Here is a 26,759-nt window from a genome sequence, read left to right as displayed (position 1 = left end):
GATAAGCAAAAGTTGAGGAAGTTTTTTACCATCAGACCTGCCCTACAGGAAATGCTTCAAGTTCTAATGAAAGGACACTAGATGGTAACTTGGAGCCATATGAAGAATTAAAGCTCTCCAGTCAAGCAGCCATGATGCTAAGCTTTATTAGAACCAGCTACTAGAGAGACCCTAGAGGAGGAACAGGCTTTGTATCTGGTTCTGATATGTGACTTCTCCCTGTAGGCTCCTGTGGTGGCCTGTGATGGTGATGCATGCCACCTCCCTCTAGGCAGCTTCCGAGGGCAGCTTCTGAGCACATCAACACTTTGTGAAAATTCTCACCCTGGTCTCACATGCAGTTCCTCCTTTGGACGGCTTTCCCTGACACCACTAAGTGTGACTTCCCAGACACCAGTGCAGCACCCCTGCAAACGTCTCCCTCATCCAGTGGGCCCTGGTTGTACCCTCTCCAACAAGTCCAAGGAATTTCAGCCCTGGGTGTGTGTGCGAGGGGGGCACCCTCATCCATATTTGTTCCTTCCTTGGGTGCCCTGCCTCAGACCTGAAGATAGGGGCTGCTTCCTGTATCTGCTCTTCCTGTGTCTCTAGAGTTCTTTACATCTTAGCAGCCAATTCCCCAATACACACACACATTGAAATCTCATCCTTGAGGACACAGGTAAGAACAGAGGCACTTTCACATTAACGGTGATCATACACTAATATGCCCAGAGGGCTTACACTCTGCCTGCTCTCCATAACCGTTACCTCATTAAGTCGGCACAAAGAATCAGAAGGGGGATCCTCACTGCATCCTCCAGATGAGGAAACCAAAGCTCCAATATGTTAAATGATCGCACAGTGGGGAAGTGAGTGATGGAGATAAGAAAGTGTAACTCACAAGTGCTCCTGGTTGCAGCAGGAGCAGGTTAGGGATGGGGGCTATCCACTGGCCACTGTGAGGTGAGGAATGCCAGCCTCACCCACTGAGACAGGCATGGGGGGTGTGATGGATTTTCAAGATGCTTCTCCAATATCAATCCCCATTTTCTATTTGTACTCTATCATGACTTTCTTAATATGAACAAATTACAGTTAGGGGAACCACTGTCAGAAACCGCCTGTGCCGGTCAGGCACATTGTAACCACCTGCATGAGTTATCTTACAACACGAGGTCCTGGTAAGGGATGCAGAGCTAACAAGCTACCACCATCCAGAAGAATTCCGGAAAGGTCAGAAGGAGAGAGGAGATGCCATTCCATATGTCCTGCCAACCTCCCAGAATCCTTCTCGCTGGAATCCATCTTGGCTGAGCAATGCACGTGCCACCAGGAAGGACCCTGAGTCAGAATGATTGGCCAGAGACAACCCGGAAACTAATCTCATCACCCTAAAACCCAAGACTGTGAGCCACGTGGCAGAGCAGTCCTCCTGGGTTCTCTTACCCTGCTGCTCTCTGCCTGGGCACCCCTTCCCAATAAAGTCTCTTGCTTTGTCAACATGTGTGACTCCTCGGACAATTCATTTCCGAGTGTTAGACAAGAGCCCACTCTTGGGCCCTGGAAGGGGTCCCCCTTCTTGCAACAGTTGGAGTTTAGACATAAACCCAAATGACTGGAACAGGCAGGTCACAGGAAAGGATATCCAAGTGGCAACTACAGACACAATCAGATGCTCAGCCTCACTGCTTATGAAAGAAACGCACAGGACAACCTCACCAAGATACCACTACACACCCACCGGAACGGTCAGAGTGGAAAAGACATACAGCACAGAGCACTGGGGATGCTGGGGGCAGGTGGAAGCTTACTGCCGCTCAGGGCAAGGGGATGGCATGGCCACTCTGCAAACCAGGCCCTCATCCAGTCACACACGCACCAGGAGCCAACACGCACCTGCATGCATGCCCAGCACATGCGCTCCACCGTGATGGGCCGTGCTGTGCTGGGAGCCACATTCTCAAGGGTAGGTGCCCTTTCTGCACATTACACCATCAGACAGGTGTTTAAAACAAGGAAAAGCATAAGGGAGAGAGGCTGGGGGAAGAACCCAGAAAACGGAGATAAAATTCGGAGAGAAAGCCAAGTCCCTCTGAGCTCCTGTTGGGTAGGACCGGCTCCTGCCAGGTGGGTCCCAAGGGCCCCAGGCAGACCCAGCACAGTGCAGGGAAACACGAAGGTCTGCTCAGATGATCAGCATCACAGACAGCAGGTCTTCCCTTTCCCTGGATGACAGGCAGCATTCAGGTGGAAGGAAGAGCAAGAGGCAGCTGAGCGGAAGCGCTTTTGGGTTTTTTGCTCTGCTCTATTGAATGAAGGTAGATCAGAAGATAAAGCCACCACAGTGGTTAAGACCCGCTCACCCCCCAGAGACAGGGTGACTTCAGCGGTTCTGCCTCCTGTTCTTGCACCAAGAGCTCCGAGGAGCAAGCAGGGCACAGCCGCGGGATCAAAGTGCTGCAGGGCTGCTAATGCGCCCGCAGGGCAGCCGCCATCCTAGTGTTAAGGCCTCCTCTGAAAAGTACCAAGCGTGGAACTTGGGCTCAAGTTCAGAAAACTGTGATTTTTTAAAAACTATCCCTGTGAGTACCTGATACGTTAAAAGCACACGTATGGGGGTTTCATTGTGGAAGCAAAGAGCCATTACAGGAATATAACTTCACTCCCCAAGGTCAGGAGGAGGTGGGCTGCTTTCCTTCCTGATGCTCAGGGTGTGGACGCTGTGTGGTGACCCTAACGCACTCCTGCTTCTAAGATCCACTCACCTCCCCATCCTTCCTGTGCAGAGCTGGCTTTTCACACAAGATCAATGGAGCCTTTCCTCCCCACCCTACTCCCCAGCCATCCCCCAAACACAAGCTTCCTGATGGGGTACCAGAACTCACATTAGAGATGAACTCTCTGCATTGCAGTCTTTTGGCAAAATCTCCCACTGACAGCGACACAAATTATGTCAGGAAAGGACAAGCTTAGGAAGCTGGATTAAAAACACGGATGGTCCCCAAAGCCTTGATGTTAGTTGGCAAGAAATAAAAATTCTAATAGCTGTAAAGACCAAGACTAGAGAAAAAAATGGGGGGACTCTTTTGCCAGTATTTTGGACAGTGAATAAACCAGCTGCAGAAGATGGGAAAGGTGCCAGGAATATAAAGTGAAGAGGGTGGGGAAAGGGTGGTGGGAGAGTTCCAAGTAGGAGATGTACATGGCAGTGAGATTTGGACATTCTTGGGAAATCTCAAGGCAGTGAGCCTGGTGATTTAAGGAGTGAGCCGGGAGAGGACGTTGTTTTGGTCAGAGCTTGGCTTGGGGCCTCCATCAGCTGTGCTTTGTAACAATCACCACCTCAGGCCATTCTGCAAAAGCAGGCTGACAGCTACTGCCTGGACTTCAGCAAACCCTCTCTGCTCCTGCATCTCCCTGGGAAGGAACCAGGACTGCTGCAAAGCTGCCCCCCAAGCCCAGCCCCTTCTCTTCCCATTCACCTGGGTGATTCCATGAAGGTGAGAAACCTTGTAGAAAACTACAGGGGAAAAAGAGCCTGTTGCTTCAGAACAGGAAATGGAGCTACACTGTTATTGCAAAAGACTGGACCGACTACCAAGGCGCAACTATTATAGGAGCAAAAACATATTGTTTCTCTCACTTGGAATAAACAAAGCCAGATTATGTTTGGAGCTTGCTCTTGAGATGGCTCTGAGCACCTCTAGCTGTGAGCACAGCCTCACTGGGGCAGGGAAGGCACAGGTGAAGATGGCCCTCATTCCCAGGGGCACCTGGACCCCATTCCTGGCTGTTCACAGCTTGTGGGCCTCAGTGAGGCTAGATGGTGCAAGGGAAGGGGCCTACCTGGTGACCAACCTCCTTGGCATAATAATTCACAATAACCTTTGTGTTTTTTAAGGAAAGACAATATTAGATGTGTGTTTTGCAGCACTGGAAGATCAGAAAGTTCGCTTTTTCTCAGCTAGCATGCGTCTAGAGAGTCAGGTGGTCAACACACATTACAGAGGGCTGGTCTGCTGTGGGCATGGAAGGAGGATGGGGCCCAACAGCTCAAAGGTCAGTGGGGGAGGACACAGTGAAAACAAGTGAGCAAATGCATATGAGTAATTATAAATCATTATAATACCTGTAACGTTAGGAAAGGGTGCAGAGAGAGCATGTAGAGCAGGCACCCGCCACGGGCAGGGTGGTCAGGCGAGGAGACCCGTCTGAAGAGAAGACACAAAGAGGGCAAAGGAAGCCTGGAAGAGGGAAAGGAGCACCGACCCAGGTCCGGAGGTTGGGGCGTTGTGTCTGACAACAGAAAGGAGGTACAGTAGGTTGAATAGGGTGGTGCCTTCCCCTGCAAAGACAAACCCACCCAGAACCTGCAAATGTGACCTTAACTGGGAAAAGGGTCTTGCTAGATATCATCAGGATCTCATAATTATGAGATGAGATCATCCTGGATTAGGGTGGCCCCTAAACCCAATGGCCAGTGTCCTGAGAAGAGAGGAGGCGGTAAGGAGAAGCACAGAGAAGACGTCCACATGAAGGCAGGGGCAAAGGCTAGAGTGGTAAGTCTAGAGGGCAGAGAAGGCCGGCAGCCACCAAGGGCAAGGGGACAGGAGAGCAGTGGATTCTCCTTCAGAGTTTCAGGAAGGAATCAATCCTGCTGACACCTTGACTTCAAACTCCTTGTTTCCAGAACTGTGAGAGGATAAATTTATATTGTTTTAAGACACCAAGGGACTTCCCTGGTGGTGCAGTGGTTAAGAATCCGCCTGCCAGCGCAGGGGACACAGGTTTGATCCCTGGTCTGGGAAGATCCCACATGCCGCGGAGCAACTAAGCCTGTGCGCCACACTACTGAGCCTGCTCTCCACAGCCCGCGAGCCACAACTACTGAAGCCCGTGAGCTTAGAGCCCGTGCTCTGCAACAAGAGAAGCCACCGCAATGAGAAGCCAGCGCACCTCAACGAAGGGTAGCCCCCACTCACAGCAACTAGAGAAAGCTCGCGCAAAGCAACAAAGACACAACACAGCCAAAAATAAATAAATAAAAAATAAAATAAATTTAAAAAAAAAGACACCAAGTCCTGGTAATTTATTATGGCAGCCACAGGAAACTAATACAGGGGCCACAGTGAAGAGCATGGATTTCATTCTAAGTGCAGCGGGGAGTGAATAAAAGGGCTGAAGCAGGAAGAGGTATAATTGGCTTTACTGGTAAGTGGATGTCTCTGGCTTTCTGTGGAGAATGAATTTGGTGGCCAGGGGGATCATGTGGGAAGCAGGGAGGCTGATGCTTATCGTCCAAAAGGACACTGGAGCCTCGCCACTGGGTCCAAACCTGACCGGCCGTTGCCCAGCTGTGTGACCTGCAGCAAGTTACCTAACCTCCATATGATTCAATTTTTAACATGTGCAAAGGGGACAAAAAAGACGCCTCTCCCTTATGACAAATTTAGGTGATTTACTATGTGCAAATGTCTAGAAGGGAACCTGGCACCTGGCCAGGGCCCTGCGTGCCCTGTTCTTATCATTATCAAACATGGAGGAGGAAGAGAGGGGACAAGGGGCCATGCATGCACTCAGGGGCTTTGAACTCGACCTATGAAACAGCTGGTGGTGCTATTTACTGAGGGGGACGTGGGCTGGGAGGGGAGTTTGGGGGAGGAGAGATCGCAGCTTAGGAACCGTCAGGTTTGAGGTGTCCAGGAGAAAACCAAGGGCAGTTGGCAGGACTATGCCCCTATAGGGGGGCGGGGACTTTATCCAGTTTTGCTTATCTTAAGTGTACACCGAGCAGGGTCCCTGGCCCTGAGTTAGGGCCCTATGCAGGTTTACTGAAGGCCACATGTTGGAGAGGCATCTCCGAGGAGGGTGTTCTCTCTCGGGTCCTTCTCCAGTTGCCCTGCCCCACGGGGTGTTGCTGGAAGACTTCCCTCCTGGAGATGTGTCAGAGCCCACAACCACCTGATGTGCTGAGACCCATAAAACCCCTCAGCTGTCTACATGCGGTAGTCCTACGGATTCCCCATTCCTCAATGATAAGATGTAGGAAGGGGACAAGGAGAGATGAAGTTCATGACCGCCAGTTGGGGGCCACCTGATAAAGCAGAGGAATGGAAGAAGGTTTTTAAAACAACTTTGGGATTTCCAGAACAGCCTCTTTATGGGGCCAATGGGCCTGGAGGGGTGGGGTGAGGACGCAGCATGGGAAATCCCACGGCAGTACAGGCCAGGGAGGGGGGTATGTTCACTCAGCCCTCTGAACTCAGGGGTCTTTAGGAGCCTCCTATCACAAAATGCCCCTGTGCCCAGAACAGAGAAAGCAGCTGGGGTGGGGACAATGGGCACAGCCGAAGCATGGTTGGGGGGGTGGGTGCGCCTTAGCCGACGTCATCTTCACAAAACACAAAATCAGGTCCCATGAAAGTTGTGCCTAACACATTTGCTCAGCATTGATAACATCTTATTCTTGCAAGGGTGCCTTCACCTAAACACAATCCTATTGTTGACAATCTTGGGACACAGAGTCCTTCCAGAGGTATTTAAAGGGTCAGATATTCCCCTACTATGACATTTACTGGGTGTCACCTGACCTGGGATGATGTACGTAATGTGCCAAAGGAGAGCAGTCCTTGGCCAGAACACCTGAGCTCCAATCACAAACATAAAGCACCCATGACAGCCACAGCCTTTACAAATTGTGCTCTGCACTTAACAAATCCTTTCTCCTCTGAGCCTCAAAACAGTGCTGCGAGGTAGGAGGTAGGGCATGTGGTCTTGCCCTTGTTCTTCTCCTGGTGCTAATATCAAGAGGGGCCATGTAGTAAATACAGATCATGTACTTTACATGCATTCCCATGGATTTTTCCAATTTTTAGATGGATAGGAAGGTAACAGCTGCCTGTTGCTATAAAAAGTGGCCCTGAGGGCTTCCCTGGTGGCGCAGTGGTTGGGAGTCTGCCTGCCGATGCAGGGGACACGGGTTTGTGCCCCGGTCCAGGAAGATTCCACATGCCGTGGAGCGGCTAGGCCCGTGAGCCATGGCCACTGAGCCTGTGCGTCTGGAGCCTGTGCTCCGCAATGGGAGAGGCCACAGCAGTGAGAGGCCCGCGTACTGCAAAAAAAAAAAAAAAAGTGGCCCTGGGATTTGAAGCCTTGTGTGTTCTGGCTTTGAAGCCTGGCTCTTCCTACTATACCATGCCAGCTCCCTGTAAAGGAGGAAGCTGAGGCCCAGAGAGAGATTGGTCTTCCTTGAGGTCACACGACCAATAACCAACCAAACCAGGCCCAAATCTCCACAACATGATTCCAAACCCAGAGCTCTCTTCTTTGGGCGAGAGGTGGAACTATTTTAACATCATCATAGAGAAATGGAAAAACTGAAGCCACTATTAACCTCTCACCACTTAGCTAAATAGGTTTTCTAATCATCTACCCATCTATGATGGCAAATGTTATGTACCAACTTGACTGGCCATGGGATGCTGAGACTAAAAATTCTTCCTGGGGGTGTTTGTGAGGGTGTTTCCAGATGAGATTAGCATTTGGATTGGTGGACTCCTAGAGCAGTTGCCCTCCCCAGTGTGGGTGGGCATCACCCAATCCACTGAGGGCCTGATTAGAACAAAAGGCAGAAGGAGGCCTCACTGTTTGGGCTGCGATGTCTCCTCTCATCTTCTCCTGCCCTTGGACTGGTATTTACATCAGGGGCCCCCCTGGTCCTCAGGCCTTCAGACTCAGACTGAATTATACCTGGGCCTTCAGCTTGCATGTGGCAGATCACAGAATTTCTCAGCCTCCATAACCATGTGAGCCGATAATAAATCATATGTATATGGCTACTGGTTCTGCCTCTCTGGAAAATCCTAATATACCACCTATGCTTTTAATTAAGAATTCACTTCTAAAAGATTAAATACCTACCTACTGTCTGTCAGGCACTCTGCTGGGTGCTGGAGGGAAAAGTTTTAATAAGACAATACATAATGCCAATGCTTACATAACTACCAGAAAATACAGTGTTCTTGACATTGACTAAACTGTGAGCGTAAGTTTTCCTTTAATCTGGAGGTTCTCAACCTTGGCTGGTCATTGGAGTCACCCAGAGAGATTTGGCACACCTGATTCCTGGGCCCCACCTGCAGAGTTTGTGATTTAATTGGTCTGGGATATACATTGGACATTAGAATTTTTAAATACAGGAGAGGTTTGCTAATTATTCATCAATATGATTTAATTGTAGATATAAACCATTTCCTTTTAGTCATAATTTATAACTTGCTCATTTTCAAAAATTAATGTGATGGCACACAAGATGTAAAACAGATTATTTAAAGAAACATTAAAAATGGGAAATTTCAAGAGAAAAGGAGAAAAAATAAACCTGTGATAAAGGAATTATTACAGTTAAGCATAAGATCTAGCCCTGAGTTTTTTGGAGCAAATGTGTAGAGGTGAACAAGGATTGCATCATCATAGTCAATAAAAGGAAGCCTATGAGGAAACAAAACTAAAAAACTATTTTCTGTCAAACAGTTCTAACAGGACAGGTGAAAGATATTTGGATACAAAAGAGTGGAACTCACAAATGCTTTGCAACTTATCAACAGCCAGGCTGCTCCCAGATTAGCTCATAACCAATTTGAAGGTCAGCCTCACTTTTCCGAAGGTCTGCCAGCGTCCCTGGGATAACCCTTGTCTAAGGCAGCCAGGAAGCGGGCCGGGAGGGATTCTCTTCCAGCTGGATGAGAAACGGTTCTACCAGGGCCCACGCAAGGAAGGGTAGCCAGCTCCCCACAGGACTTACTGCATCTCTGTTACAGAGAGAGTTCTGTTTGAGCTGAGACGCCATCTGACGCACACAATGCCCGGCAACCTGGACCTTCGGTTCAAGTTCACTTTCCTTCAGCGCAAATCAACAGCGGGAGACAGACCCTGCTCTGCAAGGCAATGCAAGCTGCAGTTTGGAAACCCCGATCCAGGCACCCTGGAGAAGGCTGGTCAGGGGGACTTACGGAGGGTTGTCGCATTTCCTCTGCCGGAAGCGGGCTCCCGTGCCACACGTGCGGCTGCACATGCTCCAGCTGCCCCACAGGCTCCAGTCTCCGTCCACGTGCTCCGGGATGGGCGTCTTGTTCACACACTCCCCCGCGCGGCACCACTGAAACAGAGCAGGGCAGCAAACTTGCTTACTCACTAAAAACTGCGATCCCCTCCACATGAGAAAACACCACGCCTCCAAAACCCAATTTTTTGTAATTTACACAAAAGTAGACTATTTCGGGGTGTGTAAGTTTGCTAACTCTGGTGACATTGGTGACATTCCTTCCATATCCAACCTGACACCGCTATGGCTCTGGGTTTGGATTTTGCCCTAAAATTCCACGTGAATGTGTTCAGTGGAGGTTCTCTAAATTCCCAGAAAAAGGATGAATTCACATGGCTCATGGAGAAACCTATCTTCTGCAAACTGTTTAATGTGAGTCTCTTCATGAAAGGCAGTATTTCCTGGCTCTGGAGTTTTGAACTTCAGGGTTGGGATTGGTGCTTGGAGATGATACAGCTGGTGCCACGTGGGAGAACCTTGGCTCTTTCTGAGGATAAGAGAAAGCCAATCCTCTAAAATAATTTCCCAACGTGTGTGGCACAAACCCTGGGGCAGGAGATGTGACTTAATGGTACTGATCACAGCATCTCTTTCAGTTTGTACAATAAGACTAGAGAGAAAGCCTTAGGCTGTGGCTGCTGGTCCTGAACACCTCTCCTAACACTTGCCAGTCTCTCCTGTTAATGAAGATCAGGCCAAAGACTGGCGCTCTTAACCGCTAGTATCGTTCTCATTAAAATCATCTTACGACAGCCTTTTCTGCACGGCAAGTGATCCTTTTTTTCCATTTACGGTCTACTGATATAAAAGTTTTAAGTAAATTCACTCATGTGACAAAATGAGTTAATTTAATAAAAATACTGAGTAAATGATTCCTGTATAAGAAAAAAAGGAGAGAGCTGAACATATCCCTCTGCGCCTTAAGTGGGCTCCATGGCATTTCTGGGGTGGCCCAGGGATGCTTCAGGGGCTCCTGAGTGCAGTGCGGACCACCTTTCAGAAGAGGTGCCAATGTGCAGGGGATATGGGGTTGCCTACTGGGGGCAGTGAGAAGCTGGGTTACCTTGTCTGCCCCACACTCTGTGCCATCCAGGGGAGGGTCCAGTTTGGTCTTGCAGGATGTATCTCCTTCCACCAGGCACCACAGTCCAGCGCACATCAGATGCTGCTGACAAGGGAAGGAACATGACTGCCGAGAACTCCGCACACAGGTCACAATGGGGCCGGAAGGTGGGGCCCCCTGACCGGTTTGGATTTGGGATTTGAAACATGAGGGGAAGAAGGAGGGTCATGTATCTGGATTTCAAAAAAAATAGATGCATCATTTCAACTAGTTCATTTAGCTCAACAAAATTCCATGTATTTACTCCTAGGAGGGCTCACCTCCTGGGGGTTGAGCTCAGCAGTTCCTGCACTAGCTATTGAGGGCCTAGGAGGCATCCGATGCAGGCTGGGGCCTGGGAGCCCTTAACAAGCAGATACATTCAATGTAGGACGTACAAGGCAGATTCCCACCGGTTGTACAGAGCGCATGGGAAAAGAACCTCAGCAACCAAGCCTCCTCAGGGCGGGCTCACTCTGGAGCTGAGGCTGGTGCAGCTGCTATGCGGCCTCAGGAGTGAGAACCCAACAGGTGATGTAGGCTCAGGGCTGCCCTGGGGTTAAAGAGGCAAACTTCAATCCTCCCTGAGGTCACCTGCTTGCTAGCTCCGCTGAGCCAGCTGTGATTTCTTATAGTATTTCACCTAGAGAGTTTCTTACCATCCACGAATATACAATTAAAGTAATTCTACTATACTAAAACAGGAAAAAGCATTTAAAAACACAGACTCCCATTTTCCCATTTGTATTAATGGGAAACTTGGACATGGGTAAAGTACTCAGAATGAGACACCTTATCAAAATAACTGAAGCAAACATGGCCGGTGTCCTCCCCATCTGCCTCGGTCTCCCCTGCAGGACTCAGGGCAGACACCATTCCCCCACATGGCCTGCTGCTTCCCTGATCTGCCTGTTAGAAGCCATTCTCTGGCCACGGAGCAACCCTTGACCACAAGGGATGGGAGCTGGACACTTGTCCCTGGGTGGAATGGCTCTGAGGCAAGGTCCACACATCTGGCAAGGTCCCAGGGGTGGTCTGTTGTCCGCCCATCAGTGCACCTTGCTTGATCGCCCCTCATTTCCCTGCCCCCTCACAGTGCTTCCTGGGATCACTTCCCAGATAAACTCCTTGCACCCAAATCCTCGCCCTGTGGTCTGAAAATTGAGAACAGATGTATCTAAGGCTCTTTGAAAGACGTAGTGCTTCCAGGATGCCAGGCCCAATCATGGCAACAATGCCTGAGGGCTCCATCCTCCAGGGCACGGCCGTGGACCGGAGGGTACACCTCAGGCAGGGTCCCCACGTACAGCTCAGGGCAGTCCCTGCGGGGCTCGTGAGGGTGTGAGGACTCAGTACAGAGGCCGGCTGTTCCAAGTAATCGCGAACATCTGCACAGAGGAGACGCGCAACTGTGCTGTCCAAAGTTGGAAAATGTTTAGATGTTGAAGGGACAGAAACAAAGGCGCAAAGGGAGGGAGAGCAGAACCGCAGGCTTGACAATGAGCTCAGAACAGCCCACAGCCCTTTTTCATTTTTCAAGTATGTCAGAGCTGCTCTGTGCCCCTAAAGAAGTTGATGAGTCGAGTGGAATTTTGCACATTTGGGTTCAGAAAAGCCTCCACATTCCCATTATTGTCTGCCTCTCAACGGAGTGGTAACAGGATGAGTGGCTGGAGCACAGCACCAGCTGGTCCCCATAAAGACCAACGGCACCTTGTGTGATTTCATGCACTTTGACCTAAGAGCTCTTCCAGAGCACGGTGTCAGTGTGTGGACACGTATTCATGAGACAAGGCGGGCCCAGGAGGTGAATTTATGGGGTAGGAGTGTTTAGGATTAGGAGACCTAATTACCCCTTAGGAGAGAGAAGAAGACAGTAGTGTGTGAGCTTTATAGACAGTGTTTACTCGTAACTTTTCTAATCATCAAAGAAAAGGAGAATGAGGTCAGGCAAAGATTTCTTAAACAGAACAAAAATAGTACTAGCCATAAAGGAAAAAAATTTATACTATTTATTATACTATTATACTAATTATACTATTAATTATACTATTTAATATTAAATAGTATATTAAAATGAGTTGAAGTAGGGAAATGTTAAAATGAAGAACTTTTTTTTTTTGGCTGCGCTGGGTCTTCATAGCTGTGTGCAGGCTTTTCTCAGGCTGTGGCGAGCAGGGGCTACTCTTTGTTGCAGTGCACATCGCGGTGGCTTCTCTTGCAGTAGAGCACGGGCTCTAGGTGCGCAGGCTTCAGTAGTTGCAGCACACGGCCTCTGTAGTTTCGGCACGCAGGCCCCACAGTGAGCGGGCTTCATTAGTTGTGGTGCACGGGCTCAGTAGTTGCAGCTCGTGGGCTCTAGAGCACTGGCACAGTAGTTGTGATGCACGGGCTTAGTTGCCCTGCGGTATGTGGGATCTTCCCAGACCAGGGATTTAACCCATGTCCCCTGCATTGGCAGGCGGATTCTTAACCACTGGACCACCAGGAAGTCCCAAAATGAAGGACTTCTGTTTATCAAAGACAACTGTAAGAAAGTGAGAGATGTTTGCAATGGGAGAGAAATTTGTAAGGCACAGAACCAACAAAGATTTGTATCCAGAATATATATAAAACAAACCCCTAAAACTCCTACTGATCAATCAAGAAAAAGACCCAATAGAAGAATGGGCAAAAGATTTGAACAAACATTTCGCATAAAAGGATATATAAACATATAGGATGGCCAGAAAACACGAAAAGATGCTCAGTTTCATTAGTCATCAGAGAAAAGCAAATTAAAACCAACCAGCTAAAAAACAGAAATAAACAAACAAAACCAACCAGCTACCTCTTCACACTGACCAAAATGGCTAGAACGAAAGAGATGGAGAATACCAAGTGTCAGCAAGGATGTAAGAATACCAAGTGTCTCATAAACTGATGATGAGATTCTTAGTTCCACAACTTTGGAAAACTCTTTGACAGTACTTACTAAAGCTGAAGAAATGCAATACCAGCAATTCCACTCCTAGGTTTGTATCAAACAGAAATGTGTGTGTACGTTCACCAAAAACATTGTCAAGAATGTTCACAGCCACAGTATTTGTATTAGTTCCCAAGATGGAAACAACCCAAGCACCTACCAACAGCAGAACAGGTAAATTATGGTCTATTAGAACAATGGGATACTATATGACTCCATTTATATGAAGTCCAAAAATGAGTAAGAGAAAACTACAGTGTTGGGAGTCAGTTTAAAAACAGACAACGAGGATAAGCAGAAAAAGTGACTGTAAAGCTGTAGCCTCTGACCTCAGCTTGGCCACCAGCACTGCTCTGTGCTCCCAAGCCAAGCAACTGCCTTTCTGTGATTCATTTTCACAGCTGAACAAATGGGGTGGACCACACCAGTGCTTGTCACTGTGATGACTTCTAGATGGATAGCTGGCATTCACATCACGCTTTACAAATGACAAAGTGCTCTGATGTCTGTCATCCTGAGGCTCACGACAGCCCTGGGAGGCAGGGCTTTCTGTATTTTTTCCCACTTTTTTTTTTCTTTTCTGTTTTTGAAGTAGATGAGTTTATTACTCATAGGTCCTGCAATAATTAGGAGCAAGTCTTAAGGGCTCACTCAGGGAGGCCAAGGCAAGATGCAGGCAGAGAGAGTGGCAATACTTGGACTCGTGCTTTTATTAGCGACCATAGGTGAAATTCTTTGGGTTTCCCCAGTTGAGTGTGTACTGTTAAATTAGAACCAAAATGTGCAGTATTTTCTTTTTTTAAAAAATTTTTATTGGAGTATAGTTGATTTACAATGTTGTGTTAGTGTCAGGTAAAGTGAATCAGTTATACATATACATATAGCTACTCTTTTTTAGATTCTTTTCCCATATAGGTCACTACAGAGTACTGAGTAGAGTTCCCTGTGCTATACAGTAGGTCCTTATTAGTTACATATTTTATATATAGTAGTGTGTATATATCAATCCCAATCTCCCCATTTATCCACACCCCCTTTCCCCCCAGTAACCATAAGTTTATTTTCTACACCTGTAACTGTATTTCTGTTTTGTAAATAAGTTCACTTGTACCATTTTTTTTTTAGATTCTACACATAAGCTATATCATATGATATTTGTCTTTCTCTGTCTGACTTCATTCAGTATGACAATCTCTAGGCCCATCCATGTTGCTGCAAATGGCATTATTTTGTTCATTTTTTTTTTTTTTGGTTGTGTTGGGTCTTCGTTGCTGCACGCGGGCTTTCTCTAGTTGCGTCAAGTGGGGGCTACTCTTTGTTGCAGCGTGTGGGCTTCTCATTGTGGTGGCTTCTCTTTGTTTCAGAGCACGGGCTCTAGGCGCGTGGGCTTCAGTAGTTGTGGCATACAGGCTTACTTGCTCCATGGCATATGGGATCTTCCTGGAACAGGGATCGAACCCGTGTCCCCTGCCTTAACAGGCAGATTCTTAACCACTGCGCCACCAGGGAAGTCCCTATTTTGTTTTTTTATGGCTGAGTAATATTCCATTGTGTATATAAATATATATATCTTCTTTACCCATTCCTCTGACAATGGACATTTAGGTTGCTTCCATGCCTTGGCTATTGTAAACAGTGCTGCAGTGAACACTGGGGTGCATGTATTTTTTCAAATTATGGTTTTCTCTGGATATATGCCCAGGAGTGGGATTGCTGGATCATATGGTAGTTCTATAGTTAGTTGTTTAAGGAATCTCCAGACTGTTCTCCATAATGGTTATACTAATTTATATTCCCACCAACAGTGTAGGAGGGTTCCCTTTTCTCCACACCCTCTTCAGCATTTATTGCTTGTAGATTTTTTAATGATGGCCATTCTGACCGGTGTGAGGTGATAACTCATTGTAGTTTTGATTTGCATTTCTCTAATAATAATAGTGATGTTGAGCATCTTTTCATGTGCTTTTTGGCCATCTGTGTGTCTTTGGAGAAATGTCTATTTAGATCTTCTGCCCTTTTGATTGGGTTGTTTGGTTTTTTTTGATATTGAGCTGCATGAGCTGTTTGTGTATTTCCCACTTTTCCAATGAGGAGGCAGATGTTTGTGGACACCAAGGGCCCTGAGCTGGGTCAGAAACACAGGACTGGGAGTTTACTTATTAAGGTTCATATTCTGGTTCTTGACCCATGTGGTGCCTACACAGGTGCATTCACTTTATAAAAACTGATTAAGCTCTAAACTTAGGGATTTATGCACTTTTCTGTATGCATAATTCAATAAAACTATTAAGTAAGTAAATAAATGCTTAGACGGTGATGTAAGGTTATCTGGACTCAACTTATCGCAAGGTAAAAGCAGGGAAATCAGAGCTTCAAAAGGAAATATAAGGATAAACCATACGTGCAGGAAGTCATACCTCAAAGCAGGAGAGAGACTCTGCATGGTGAGCAGTCCCTGTAAGTTGGGACACACACACACACACACACACACACACACACACACACATGCACACACACTCTCTCTCTCATAAGGAGAGTTTCTGATAGCCTGGAAGCAGCCCTCCTTCTCCCTGATTTGAACATCCTATAAATAGCTGGTCCAGGAATAACTCAGAGTTGAACAATAGTAGAAAAGAAGCAGTACAGGATCTATACTAAGATACTGTAAATAAAAAAGGGAGAAAAAACAGGAGGGAGAAAGCAGATGAAGAATACTCATCAGACAATATGATCATGGAATGGCTAAAAATAATATGCAAGCATAGTACTATTAATGTTTTAAAAACACAGTAATTGTGTCTTTTCTTTTGCCCTTGCAAAAAGCTAATACACAAGAACTAAGGGAAAAGACAGTCATGTCAAAGGAGATAAAATATGAGCTATTAGAACTTGATCAGGAAATGTAACAGAAAATAAAATCAGATGACCAATGATAACTAAAGTGAAAGCAGCATAAAGAAAAGACACACTACTGAACACACAGGGAGGTACATGGAGTTGATGATTGAGAAAAGTGAATACAATAAAAATAGAAATGAACAAATAATTCAAAACAATTAAGAGGAAATGACAGATATGGAAGACACATAAAGGAGAGCTGACATAAGCATAAGTAGGAAGCAGGCAGGATGGACTTTCTCTATTTTTCCACTTTTCCAGTGAGGAGGCAGATGATTGTGGAGGTCAAGGACCCCAAGCCGGGTCAGAAGCATGGGACTCCTAAAGAAGAGAACTAAAGTAATGTAACAGGAGAGGTATTTGAATATAAATTCAAGACCTATCCTGAAATGAAAGAAGATCTCAGACTCAGATTGCAAAGCAAAGCCCTGTTCCAGGGAAAAAGACAAAGAATGATGAACACAGAGGCATGTCCCAATAAAGGTACTGGATCTCAGATAAAGCAAAAAGATATTTTAGGCAGCCAGCCCACCGCCCCCTCCCCGCAAAAAAGAGACCAGGTCACAGATGATGGGAAAAGATATTAAGCTACAAGCACATTTCTCTACAGCAGCATTCACTGCCAGAAGGCAGTAATGTTTAGAAAGACACAAGGAAACAAAATGTGACCCAAGAAGTTACTAGCAACTGAACTGTTGCTCAAGTATTTAGGTAACAGAAAAACATTTTTGAACATATAAAGAGCTAAATCCTCTTTTGGAGAAAATACTAAAGGATGAACTTCTGTCAACAAAGAAATGGATGGAAAACTCATGATAAAAGGATTGGAAGTGAGCACTGATCAAAGCATCGAACAAAAGCAATGGATGATCGAAGCTGGAGAACAGAATGCAGATGATACACCCCAGGTGAGGCAGAAATAATATTGATAAGAACAGCCTGGAAAAGAAGGTACAGTGGGGTGGGGGCAATAGGAGATTGTCCATATATCCCAATTTCGTCATCTTTTCTAGCTGGGGGAGGAGAAAACATAACAGATAAACATAACTGAGATATAAGAACTTTTAAAGGTAAAATGTTAACCACTAAGAAAAAGAATAAAATTGAGTGGTGGAGGGAATGGAAAGGAAGGGCTTGGAGGTGGAAATGCATTCATTTCATCATGTTCATGGAGTTAGGAGACAGTAGAAACTCTAAAGAGAAGTGTGCCTGAGGCACTTTTGCTTCCGGCAAATGTCAGAATAGATACCCTGAGGGAGGCTGGGCTGCTCCTCCACTATACAAATAGCGAGGTGTTGTAATAAAACACAATTCTTATTGCTGAGCTCATCAGAAGTAAAAAGAACTATTCAAGGAAACAAATAAAAAATACACACATGGCTATATTTATACCTACTTACAAACATATTCCAATCTGTGGTAAGCACATATAAGGGGTGCATTTCCCTGAGGGCCGGCACTCATCTTGAAACTAGAGTTGGGAGAATAAGTTTTGGGCTGGCGGCAAGGTCACAAGCTCTACCTGAGACACCCAGATTAGACCAGGGAATCTGGAAGACTGTTTACCAGTCCTAGAAGGATTGGTGGCCTCTCCTGGCTTTCATTGAGATAAATACAAATTCTCCCTGAAGAAAAGCAATCACCACTCAGGCTCTCAGAATTTCATGGTTATCATCAATAAAATGTAAACTCACAATCAAGCATGGAAACATGAGTGACAGATGGCAGAAACAACAAGCAAAAGATTTAAATTCTCAAAGTGTTTTGATAATAGAGTTATCAGATACTGAATATACAATAACTCTATAAAATGTCTTAAAAATAGAAGATGAGATCACATAAACAAGCTAGCAGCAAGATACTATTGAATATGATCAGGCAAATTTGGAAAAAAAACTAGAAAGAACTTTAAAAAATCAAATATATAATTGTTGAAGAAAATCAATGGTTTTTGGCACCACTGAAAGAGAGACTTAGTGACTAGGAAATAGATACGAAAAAATTATACAGAATGCAGCATGGAGAGAAAAGGAGGAGGGAAATTTAAAAAGTGGGTTAAGAGATACGATAGACAGAGTGAGAAATACTGATGGATGTGTCTAATCATAGTTCTGGAAAAAGAGAATAGAAAGAATGGGACAGAGGCAACATTTGAGAAGAAACTAGCTGATGTAGAAGATATGCCATGTAGAATAGAGTTCCCTGACTTAGTGATAGGAGACAGTCTCAATATCCCTGTCTCCTGATATTCATGCCCTGTGTAACACTTTCCCCTTGGCATGAAACAAATGGCTTGCTTTTAATCCATAGGATGCAGTAAAAGCAATAGAATCTCAGTTTAAGCAACTCCTGGGTCAAAGGGAAAGTCGTAACCAAAGTTGCAGATAAAGAAGAAAATAATAAAGGTGAAAACATAGATATCGTGACAAATGGAGTGCTTTAAGGAATATTCAGAGTCTCAAATACTCATATCAATAAACAAGAAGAAAATAGATTAAGTGTCCATTTCAAGAAGTTTGAAAGGGGGCAATATAAATCTATAAGAAAACAGAATAAATTAATAAAGATAAAAGGAGAAATTTATTACTTAGGAAACAGAAAAACCATAGAAAAATATAAGAGTTGGCTCTTTGGGGGGAAAAAATGACTGGATAAACCATAATAATCATCCAGATCTCTCCATGGATGCTAAAAAGACATTTAATAAAATTCAATCACCATCTCTTATTAAAACTCTTAACAAAATAAAATATAAATAAATGGATATTTCCTTAACTTGATAAAATATCTATCTCATGGGGAAACATGAGAAGCATTCTTATTAAAGTCAGGAGGAAGAAAAGGGTGTCCATTATCACAACTGTTAGTGTTATTTTAGGTGAGAGAAAGCATTAGGGGCTAATAGGGAGTTATATAACTAGAAAACCCAAATGACTCAACTGTTATAATCTCTAAAAGAATTCAGTAAGATGGCTAAGTATAAAACTAAGATACTGTAATCAAAGCTCTTTATGAATACAAAATACAACCAATTTCAAAGATGGAATAAAAGACCCATTAAATAGGAAAAAAACATTCCATAGGAATAAATATATTAAGAAACTTGTAAGATCTACATTAAAAAAAAAAACCAAAAAACTTTAAAATTCCCCTGAGTCAGGGAGGGAAGTCATCTTGAATGGATGTAAAGGAACACTATGTAGAAAGACTTAAAGTATAAAATTATATATTTTTCCCTAAGTTAATCTATAAACTAATGTAACAGAATTTAAAATACCAATGCAATTTAGAATTAAACAACCAGATTCTAAAGACCATATGGAAAAATAAACAAGAAATAATAGCCAGTACAATTGTGAAAAAGCATATGTTTAGTGTATTAAAATATTTTATAAAGCCTCAGTATGTAAATATTAAGAGGTACATGATTACACTAGTGGAACAGACTGGAAAATCCAGAAATATTAAAAAAATATAAAAATATATTTTAAAAAAAAGAGACATACAGAAATGTATATTATAAAGATGGTATTTCAAATTTATGGGGAGAACTAAATTATTCAATAAATGGTATGGAGCCACCTGAGTAGCCATCTGGAAGGAAAGTGAGGTTGGACCCCTACCTCACACCCTACCCTAAAATAAATGACTGCTGGATTAAGGATTTAAACATAAAAATTAAACCATAAAAGTACTAGAAGAAGCCATAAGAATTAAACTTATTTACAGTTTAGGAGCAGGAAAGACCTTTCTAAACATGGCACAAGAAGAGACTGATATGTTTCACTTTACACGCATACACACACATGCACACTTCTGCCTGACATAAAATATGATAAACAAAATAAAAAACAAATAAACTGGAAAAAAAGAACATTTGCAACTCACATTTCAGCTAAAGAGCCAATTTCCTTAGTAATTAAAACTTCTAACAAATTACTAAAAAAATCAATAATACAATATAAAAAAGATTTAAGAAGACAGTTCACAGAAAAGAGAACACAACTTTAATTTTTTATATATTTTTAATATATGAAGAAATGCTCAAACTTATTACAAGAGAAATGCCATTCAACTTGCAACAGGCTCATTTCTTGACTGTTCAGATTGGCACAGCTCAGATAGACTGGGAGAAGGTGTGGGAATCGGGCACCTCCAAGTGGTGTTTGTGGGATAGTAAACAGATAAGCTTTTGCGGGAGGTCAATCTGGCAACATCTATCAACAATGGAGGCATGAACCTGATTTCACATAAAGTTAAAAGGCAGGCAGACTAATCTGTGGGATCAGAAATTAAGATAGTAATTATCGCTGGGCATTAGTGAACAGAAGGGGGCTTTGGGGGGCTGCTGGAATTGTTGAAACGCTGTACTTCTTCATGCTGGTTATGCTGGTGTGTTCAGTTTGTGGACAATGAATGTGACTGTACATTTATGATTTGAGCACTTTTCTGTGTATTTCACATTGTGTTACAGGTGAATAAAATTACAAAAAAATATATATGTGCAAAAATGACCTTTAACCCACTTCTAGGTATTTACCTTATATATTAATGGCTTTCAATTGGGGCAATTTTTCACAGACACCCTCTGCCCCGCCCCAGAGGAATTTGGCAACATCTGAAGACTTTTTTCGGTTGTCTCAAATAGGGGGATGCTCCTGACTTATAGCCGGTAGAGACTAAACATCCTACTAGGCACAAAATAACCCCACAACAAAGAATGATCCAGCTCCAGATGTCAATAGCGCTGGGATCAGGATACTCGGATGCAGATGAACTCAAAAGTAATAACAAAAGGAAAACCAGTAAGTTACAGTGGAGAAGACTGCAAGACACCACCTTAACCAGGTGACTGAGAGTAACACACCAGTAATAAGACCACGGCATCTCTGTGGTCTGCTTGATAATGCATAACCCCAATCCAAGCACCGAGAAAACATCAGACAAACCCAAACTGGTACTCTTCAAGTGTCAAGGTCATGAAAGACCCAGAAAGACTGGGGAACTGCCACACATTGGAGGAGACAAAGGAGACATGACAACTAAATGCAAAATGGGACAGAAAAAGGTACAGAAAAAGGAGAATAGTGAGGAAACTGGTGAAATCTGAAATGTATGTTAGTTAATATCATACCACAGTAATTTCCTGACTTTGATAATGTAAGATGTGAACAGAGAAGGAAGATGGGTAAAAAGTGTATACTTTCTGTACTATTTTTGTAACTCTTCTTTAAGTCTAAAATTACCTCACAATAAAAAGTTTTAAAAATAACACGATCTGTGGTAAAAAAAAATAAAAAAACAAACATGGGGCAACTCAATTTTCATTGGTATTAAACAACTCTAAAATGTACTGTTAAGAAAAAGAAAGCAAGATGCACATCAGTATGGTAGCATGCTAATATTAGCATGAAAAAGGAAACATATAAATGGTTAATTTTGGATTTTATACCTTGGGCATATATTGATTATTCAGAAAATAATTCTGAAAAGTCACACAGATAAACAACCATCTGTGGTGGAGATGGTCTTTGTTGTAATTATTTAGTGCTCACAGTGCATATTTACAAAGAATTGATTAGACAAACTAAAAATGGCAAATGTGGCTTTTCCAGAGTGAATTCTTTCTTTTCACCCTCAATGCCACTGCCTTGTTTTATCCTCTTCCTCTCTCAGCTGGACAGCTGCAATAGTTCCTCAAAGGTCTTCTTGACTATAATCTTTTTCATGCTCAACACACTTGCAAAATCTTCTGAAAACACAGATCTTGACTTAAACCATACATCACTCCCTTCAGGACTAAAACCCCTACGACACAGCTCCACCTTTGTTTAGCTCCTGCCCTTCACTTTTCCCTGTCTGCACCTGACTACCCATAGTCCACAGACACTTGGTAACCTTGCTGGCCCTGCTCCAGGCCCACCTCCCTGCAGGCTGTTCACCCCTACTGGAGACAGAGCATGGAGAGTGAGCATGACCTGCTGCCTGCCCTCAAGAGAACTCAGGCCAGGGAAGGGACCAGGGCTAAATTACCTTAACAGAGAGCCAGGAAATCACCTGCCATATTCTTCCCCACCCTTGTGAAGTCTTTCCTCCTTTTCTCCATTCCCACCAGGAAGAACCCTGATGGGTTCTAAGAGTGCTCCAACCTAACTGCTCCTGTGGCTGACAGTCTCATGTGTCTCACCTCCCACCCCCTCGCCCCTCGATCCTGAACTCCCAGGGGGCAGCATTTGTGTCTTATCGCCTCCTCATCTCATTAGCACACATCTGGCAGCACATGGTACAGACCCAAAGAAGACATGCTGAGTGAATCAACGAATGAATGAATGAACAAATAAATTCATATGTCAAGCAGTGCAAGGCTTCAGCAGAGACAGAGAAAAGCTGACACATTCTAAGCATTTACCCAGCCCAGGCATCAGGCTAAAAGCTTTACCAGAATTCCTTATTACTACTCACACAACTTCATGAGACAGAAACTATCACTACTCACATTTTGCAGATGAGGAAATAGAATTAAGTGACCTGCCCAAGCCGCAGGGCTGGAACCTGTCCCGACCCCAGAACACACTCTTACCCATTGGTTATACTGCCTATGGGTCCCCAATTTCCTTTCCCCACTCCCCCACCTACCTCCGATCTTGCATCCTGTCAGCCAGCCCTCAGAGCTCATCCCTGTCTCTTATTTGCGGTGAAATGGACTGCTCTGTGCCCTCTGCCTAAGGTGTTTTATCAGCAAGCATTGCTGGGTAGCTTAATCTTTGGCTTAAATGAAATGGAAAGCCGTGGGTCCAGTCCAAAGAGCAAGGAAAAGAAAATGGCTCCCTGGTTCTAGCATCTGTTACCTCACTAGCCACATTTAAGGTTTGTTGAAAGTCGTGCGGAGAACATTTTGCCGCAGAAGTCCTCAAGGCGCTGCATGACAAATAAGCCTGGGCTGAGCTTCCTTCCTTGGAGTACCATGGAAATGCGGGGAAGGTCTGAATTTCCCAGGACAAAGACATGACTGCTCATGCCTTCAAGGCTTTGTCGTTTTCTTCACCTGGTGGTCTCCCTCCTAAGTACTCTCAAGGTTATTTTGACACTCTTCATGCACTGTTTGGAGAGCAGCTCTGACTCAAGACAATACTGAAGGGAATGGTTATGTAAAAGCCCTCAGAAATCTGTTGCTGATAACATAAGCCAAAAGGGAGATAAAATGCTAAGAGCTGGATGAAAAATTATTCATCCAAAATTTCCACACATAACTACTGTGGTTTGAAGCCTTCCCCCAGGCCAGAGTGCCAGCCCCACTTCTGGAAGGCTGGTCACTCCTTCCATGTTCCTGAAGGTTGCAGAGACTGTCACCTGGCTGGGGACATCTGGGGTGGGTGCTGCTGGGTGAGGGTAGGGCTGGGGCACTGGGCACTCAGCTGGCAAGGAGGGTGGGCAAGAAGTGAAGGATAACACACACTTGCAAAGTCTGGAGAGCTCTGTGAGGAAGCAGTCCACTGCAAAAGTTCAAACACTTCTGGAAAATTGGGGCCATCTACTGCCGAAGTTCAACAGTTCTGAGAGAGGTGGCAGATGCTGGGCAGGAAGCCGAGAATGAGGCAGGCAAGGTGGCTTTCGACCTGGCGTCCAGTCAGGCCCTGTCTCTCTGAGAGGAGCGGGGCAAGGTTCCTGTTCCACCAGCCACCCCACCCCACCCCACCCCACCGCCCCCGGCCAGGTACACTGGCATTAAAGGGGCAGGTTTCATTTAGATCAGAAGTTCCCAAACCAGGCTGAGCCTGAGAATCTCCGGGGAAGCTGAATAAAAAGATAGCTAAAGCCCGTTCCCCAGAGATTCTAACACAGAAGGTCCGGAGTGAGGCACACACACTGCTGCCATTCTCTGGAGGAGATTCTAATGACCCAGCAGGTTTAGAAATGACCAACATTAGAGAAAAGAATACTGTTGGTTCCAAGGTGGAATTCCAACACCCTGAGCTTCCTGGGCACCACAGGGATCTTCATCCATCAAGATGACCATGAGAGTCTCCCTGGGACTTGGGAAAGGACAGAAAGAGGCTTCCCAGCCTTGGGACTGGAAGCACACCAAGAGAGAGATACTGGACCCTGGAGAGCAATTCCTGGAGGTTGCAGGCTCCCAGAGTGGCAGGAGGAGTGGTGAGGACAGACAGGGACAGATGCAGAAAAGGACCAGGCAACGAGACTGTCAGCTAAACAGCATCTCCTCTACCACTGACTCCAAGAAATGAGTTGATGGAAAAAATGATATAGCTAACATTTACTGAGCACCTACTATGTGCTAAGTGCTCTAGTTCATTTGTTACTTAACCCTCATAATAACTCTATGCTCTGTAAGTAGAATTATTTTTTCCATTTTGCAGATTAGAAAACGGAGGCATAGAGAGACTACGTAACATGCTCATGAGATGGAGGTAGGACATGACCCTGGGCAGCATGACTGGAGAACCCATCTTTTTAACCACTGTGTGATATGGACAGCACCTCCATGGTGTGCTGAAGGCCAGGAGAATTAAATGGAAAAGAGCAAAGGAGCGAATATTAGGTAGAAAAGAATGCATAAGACCCTCTAATGCTGATTACCATTCTAGACACTGTTGCCTTCCTGTAACAACTGGCTTATAGCTTCTGTGCTCAATATATATTTTTTAAAACAGCACAATATGCACATCTCAGACCACTGCGCATGCCATGACACATTGACACACCCCTGCTCAAGTCAACCAATGAGGCTGTTATGCATCACTTCCAAGCACCTTCCTTTCCCCGTGGGGCAGTCAGGCATGGGCTTTGGAGCAGTGATGGTGGAATGTTTTGCTGAGATGCAGGAAGGATGGAGGGACGAGTGGTCATTACACAGCACCTTTCACCTAAGAATCTCCAGGAACCAGGTGAGGAGGGGGGACAGATAAATTTCTTTTCATATTGAAAAGGGTTGAGGGCTTTGTGATGCCATGATCCTTGGCAGAACGTTGCCCTAACTCCCCACTTCTTGCTTCTGTCTCCAGTAGCAATGGCACACGCTTCCTCTCAGCTGATAATAACTACTTCCGGCCTTCTCACCCTCTGTTTCACCTGGCAGAATATCTGAGCTTAAATAGCTTTAAGTCTTGTTAAATAATGACTTTGCTGACGTAGACAGGAGGAACTTGTAATCATAAAAAAAGATGGATTGGACTAATTGCATAAAGTTCATTTCCCCTTTCTAATAAATATTTACCATCCAATGTTTATAACTTTTAATGTTTGGACTTTCTTGAAATGCTTTATTGAATTAAAACCATCACATTACCATTGGCTAAAAGAGGAGACAGCTATATTTGCCAATAACTTCTGCAACAAATGCCAGCTATTGATGCCAATTTTTTTTCCTTTGGTAGTTCGTATTTCCACACACAGCTTTGTGCCTTACAATACCCGCATTCTGCAGACAGACATGAAAGATGCAATGATGATGGTGTGGGGATCTCCAGAGCCCTAGAAATGAAAATGGACTGTACTTTAATTTTTCTTCATTCTCTGGTATGCAAATGTTTGAGAGAGCAGAAATATTTGAAGCTAGGCTGCTCCCAAAGCAACTGTAATGTTTTTCCAAAGTTATTTACCCTACACCCTTGAATAAGGAAGTGGCTCTTAATTTTGTTTGGTCTTAAAATGGTTACGAATTGTGAATGCCAAAAGAAGAACACACACAGAAGTCCAATCAGAAGGAAGTTCAGTATTGGAAATTCCACCTAAAGAAGAGGAATAGTCACAGAAAGGCAGCCCTTCCCTTGGGGAGCGAATGCTGACTGGCCACTGCCTAGCACCCAGCACCTGGCCTTGTACTCTGAAGTATATGGTGGAGCCTGTGAACCCTTCTCAGAATAATATTGGTCAGTGAATAATTATAAAATACATAAGTTTAGCAAAAAAAACAATTAAGTTCAAACATAATGCAAAATACAAATCTTTAATATAGTAACACATGTGTTTCCTTGTCAACACATTATATAAGATCTGGCCCTAGGTCTAATAATGACTGTAATTTTGAACTAGTCATGAGTGTAAATGATAATTCCAAATAGCTGCTACAACTTTCACGCAGTATGTAAAGGATCTGTGATTCCTAATCACGTGACAGTCACAGGTACTGCTGAGACTGCTGTGGCTTGTTGCCCACACTCATAATGGAAGGAAATACTCATTTTGGTTACAGGTTGGAGAAAAATAGGATGTGATCTTTTCCCTATCCCTGTTCACAAACCCTCTGAAATCTATCCGCAGACCCTAGCTCAGAACCCCTGCTTTTACACAATAACAAAGATGCGTCCATGAGAAATGTGATTCCCTGAGACCGTATCCTCTACCTTCCGCCAAGAATAAGATTTTGTTCCTCCTAAGAGGCAGCAGCAAAATGAAAACTGCCCACAAGTAGTCATGGTGGTTAGTTTTTTTCTCAAAATATAATCTACCCAGTTTCTTTTCTTCTTATTTTTGTGGTCTGTATTCCAGAAAAAGAAAATGTTCAACTCCTGAAGCAACAATGTGTTTTGTGGTTTTATTCCCTTGGCAGTGTCCACACTGTGTTACACCCCATTATTATTTTCTTTTCTGTAATAGGCTTATAGTTCTAGAAATGTTTTAAGACAGAAGATTCACACACATGCACGCACACACAACCCACTTGCCTCATTAATGTTTCGTGCTTTTCC

General features: G+C 44.5%; 1 protein-coding gene across 1 annotated transcript in view; it reads right to left on the bottom strand.

Moving 5' to 3' along the window:
* The window catches only part of ADAMTS17 (ADAM metallopeptidase with thrombospondin type 1 motif 17), a 347,890-nt gene that overhangs the window by 120,183 nt on the left and 200,948 nt on the right, over positions 1-26,759 (bottom strand). The window contains exons 11-12 of the mRNA XM_007458461.1: positions 10,149-10,250; positions 8,994-9,139 (exon numbers count right to left, since the gene is read on the bottom strand). Of these exons, the coding sequence (XP_007458523.1) occupies positions 8,994-9,139; positions 10,149-10,250 (248 nt within the window). The remainder of the gene's footprint in view (positions 1-8,993; positions 9,140-10,148; positions 10,251-26,759) is intronic.

Source organism: Lipotes vexillifer, unplaced genomic scaffold (genome assembly GCF_000442215.2).
Source record: "Lipotes vexillifer unplaced genomic scaffold, Lipotes_vexillifer_v1.1 scaffold626, whole genome shotgun sequence".
Taxonomy (NCBI): domain Eukaryota; kingdom Metazoa; phylum Chordata; class Mammalia; order Artiodactyla; family Lipotidae; genus Lipotes; species Lipotes vexillifer.
This window is presented reverse-complemented; position numbering and strand designations above follow the sequence as displayed.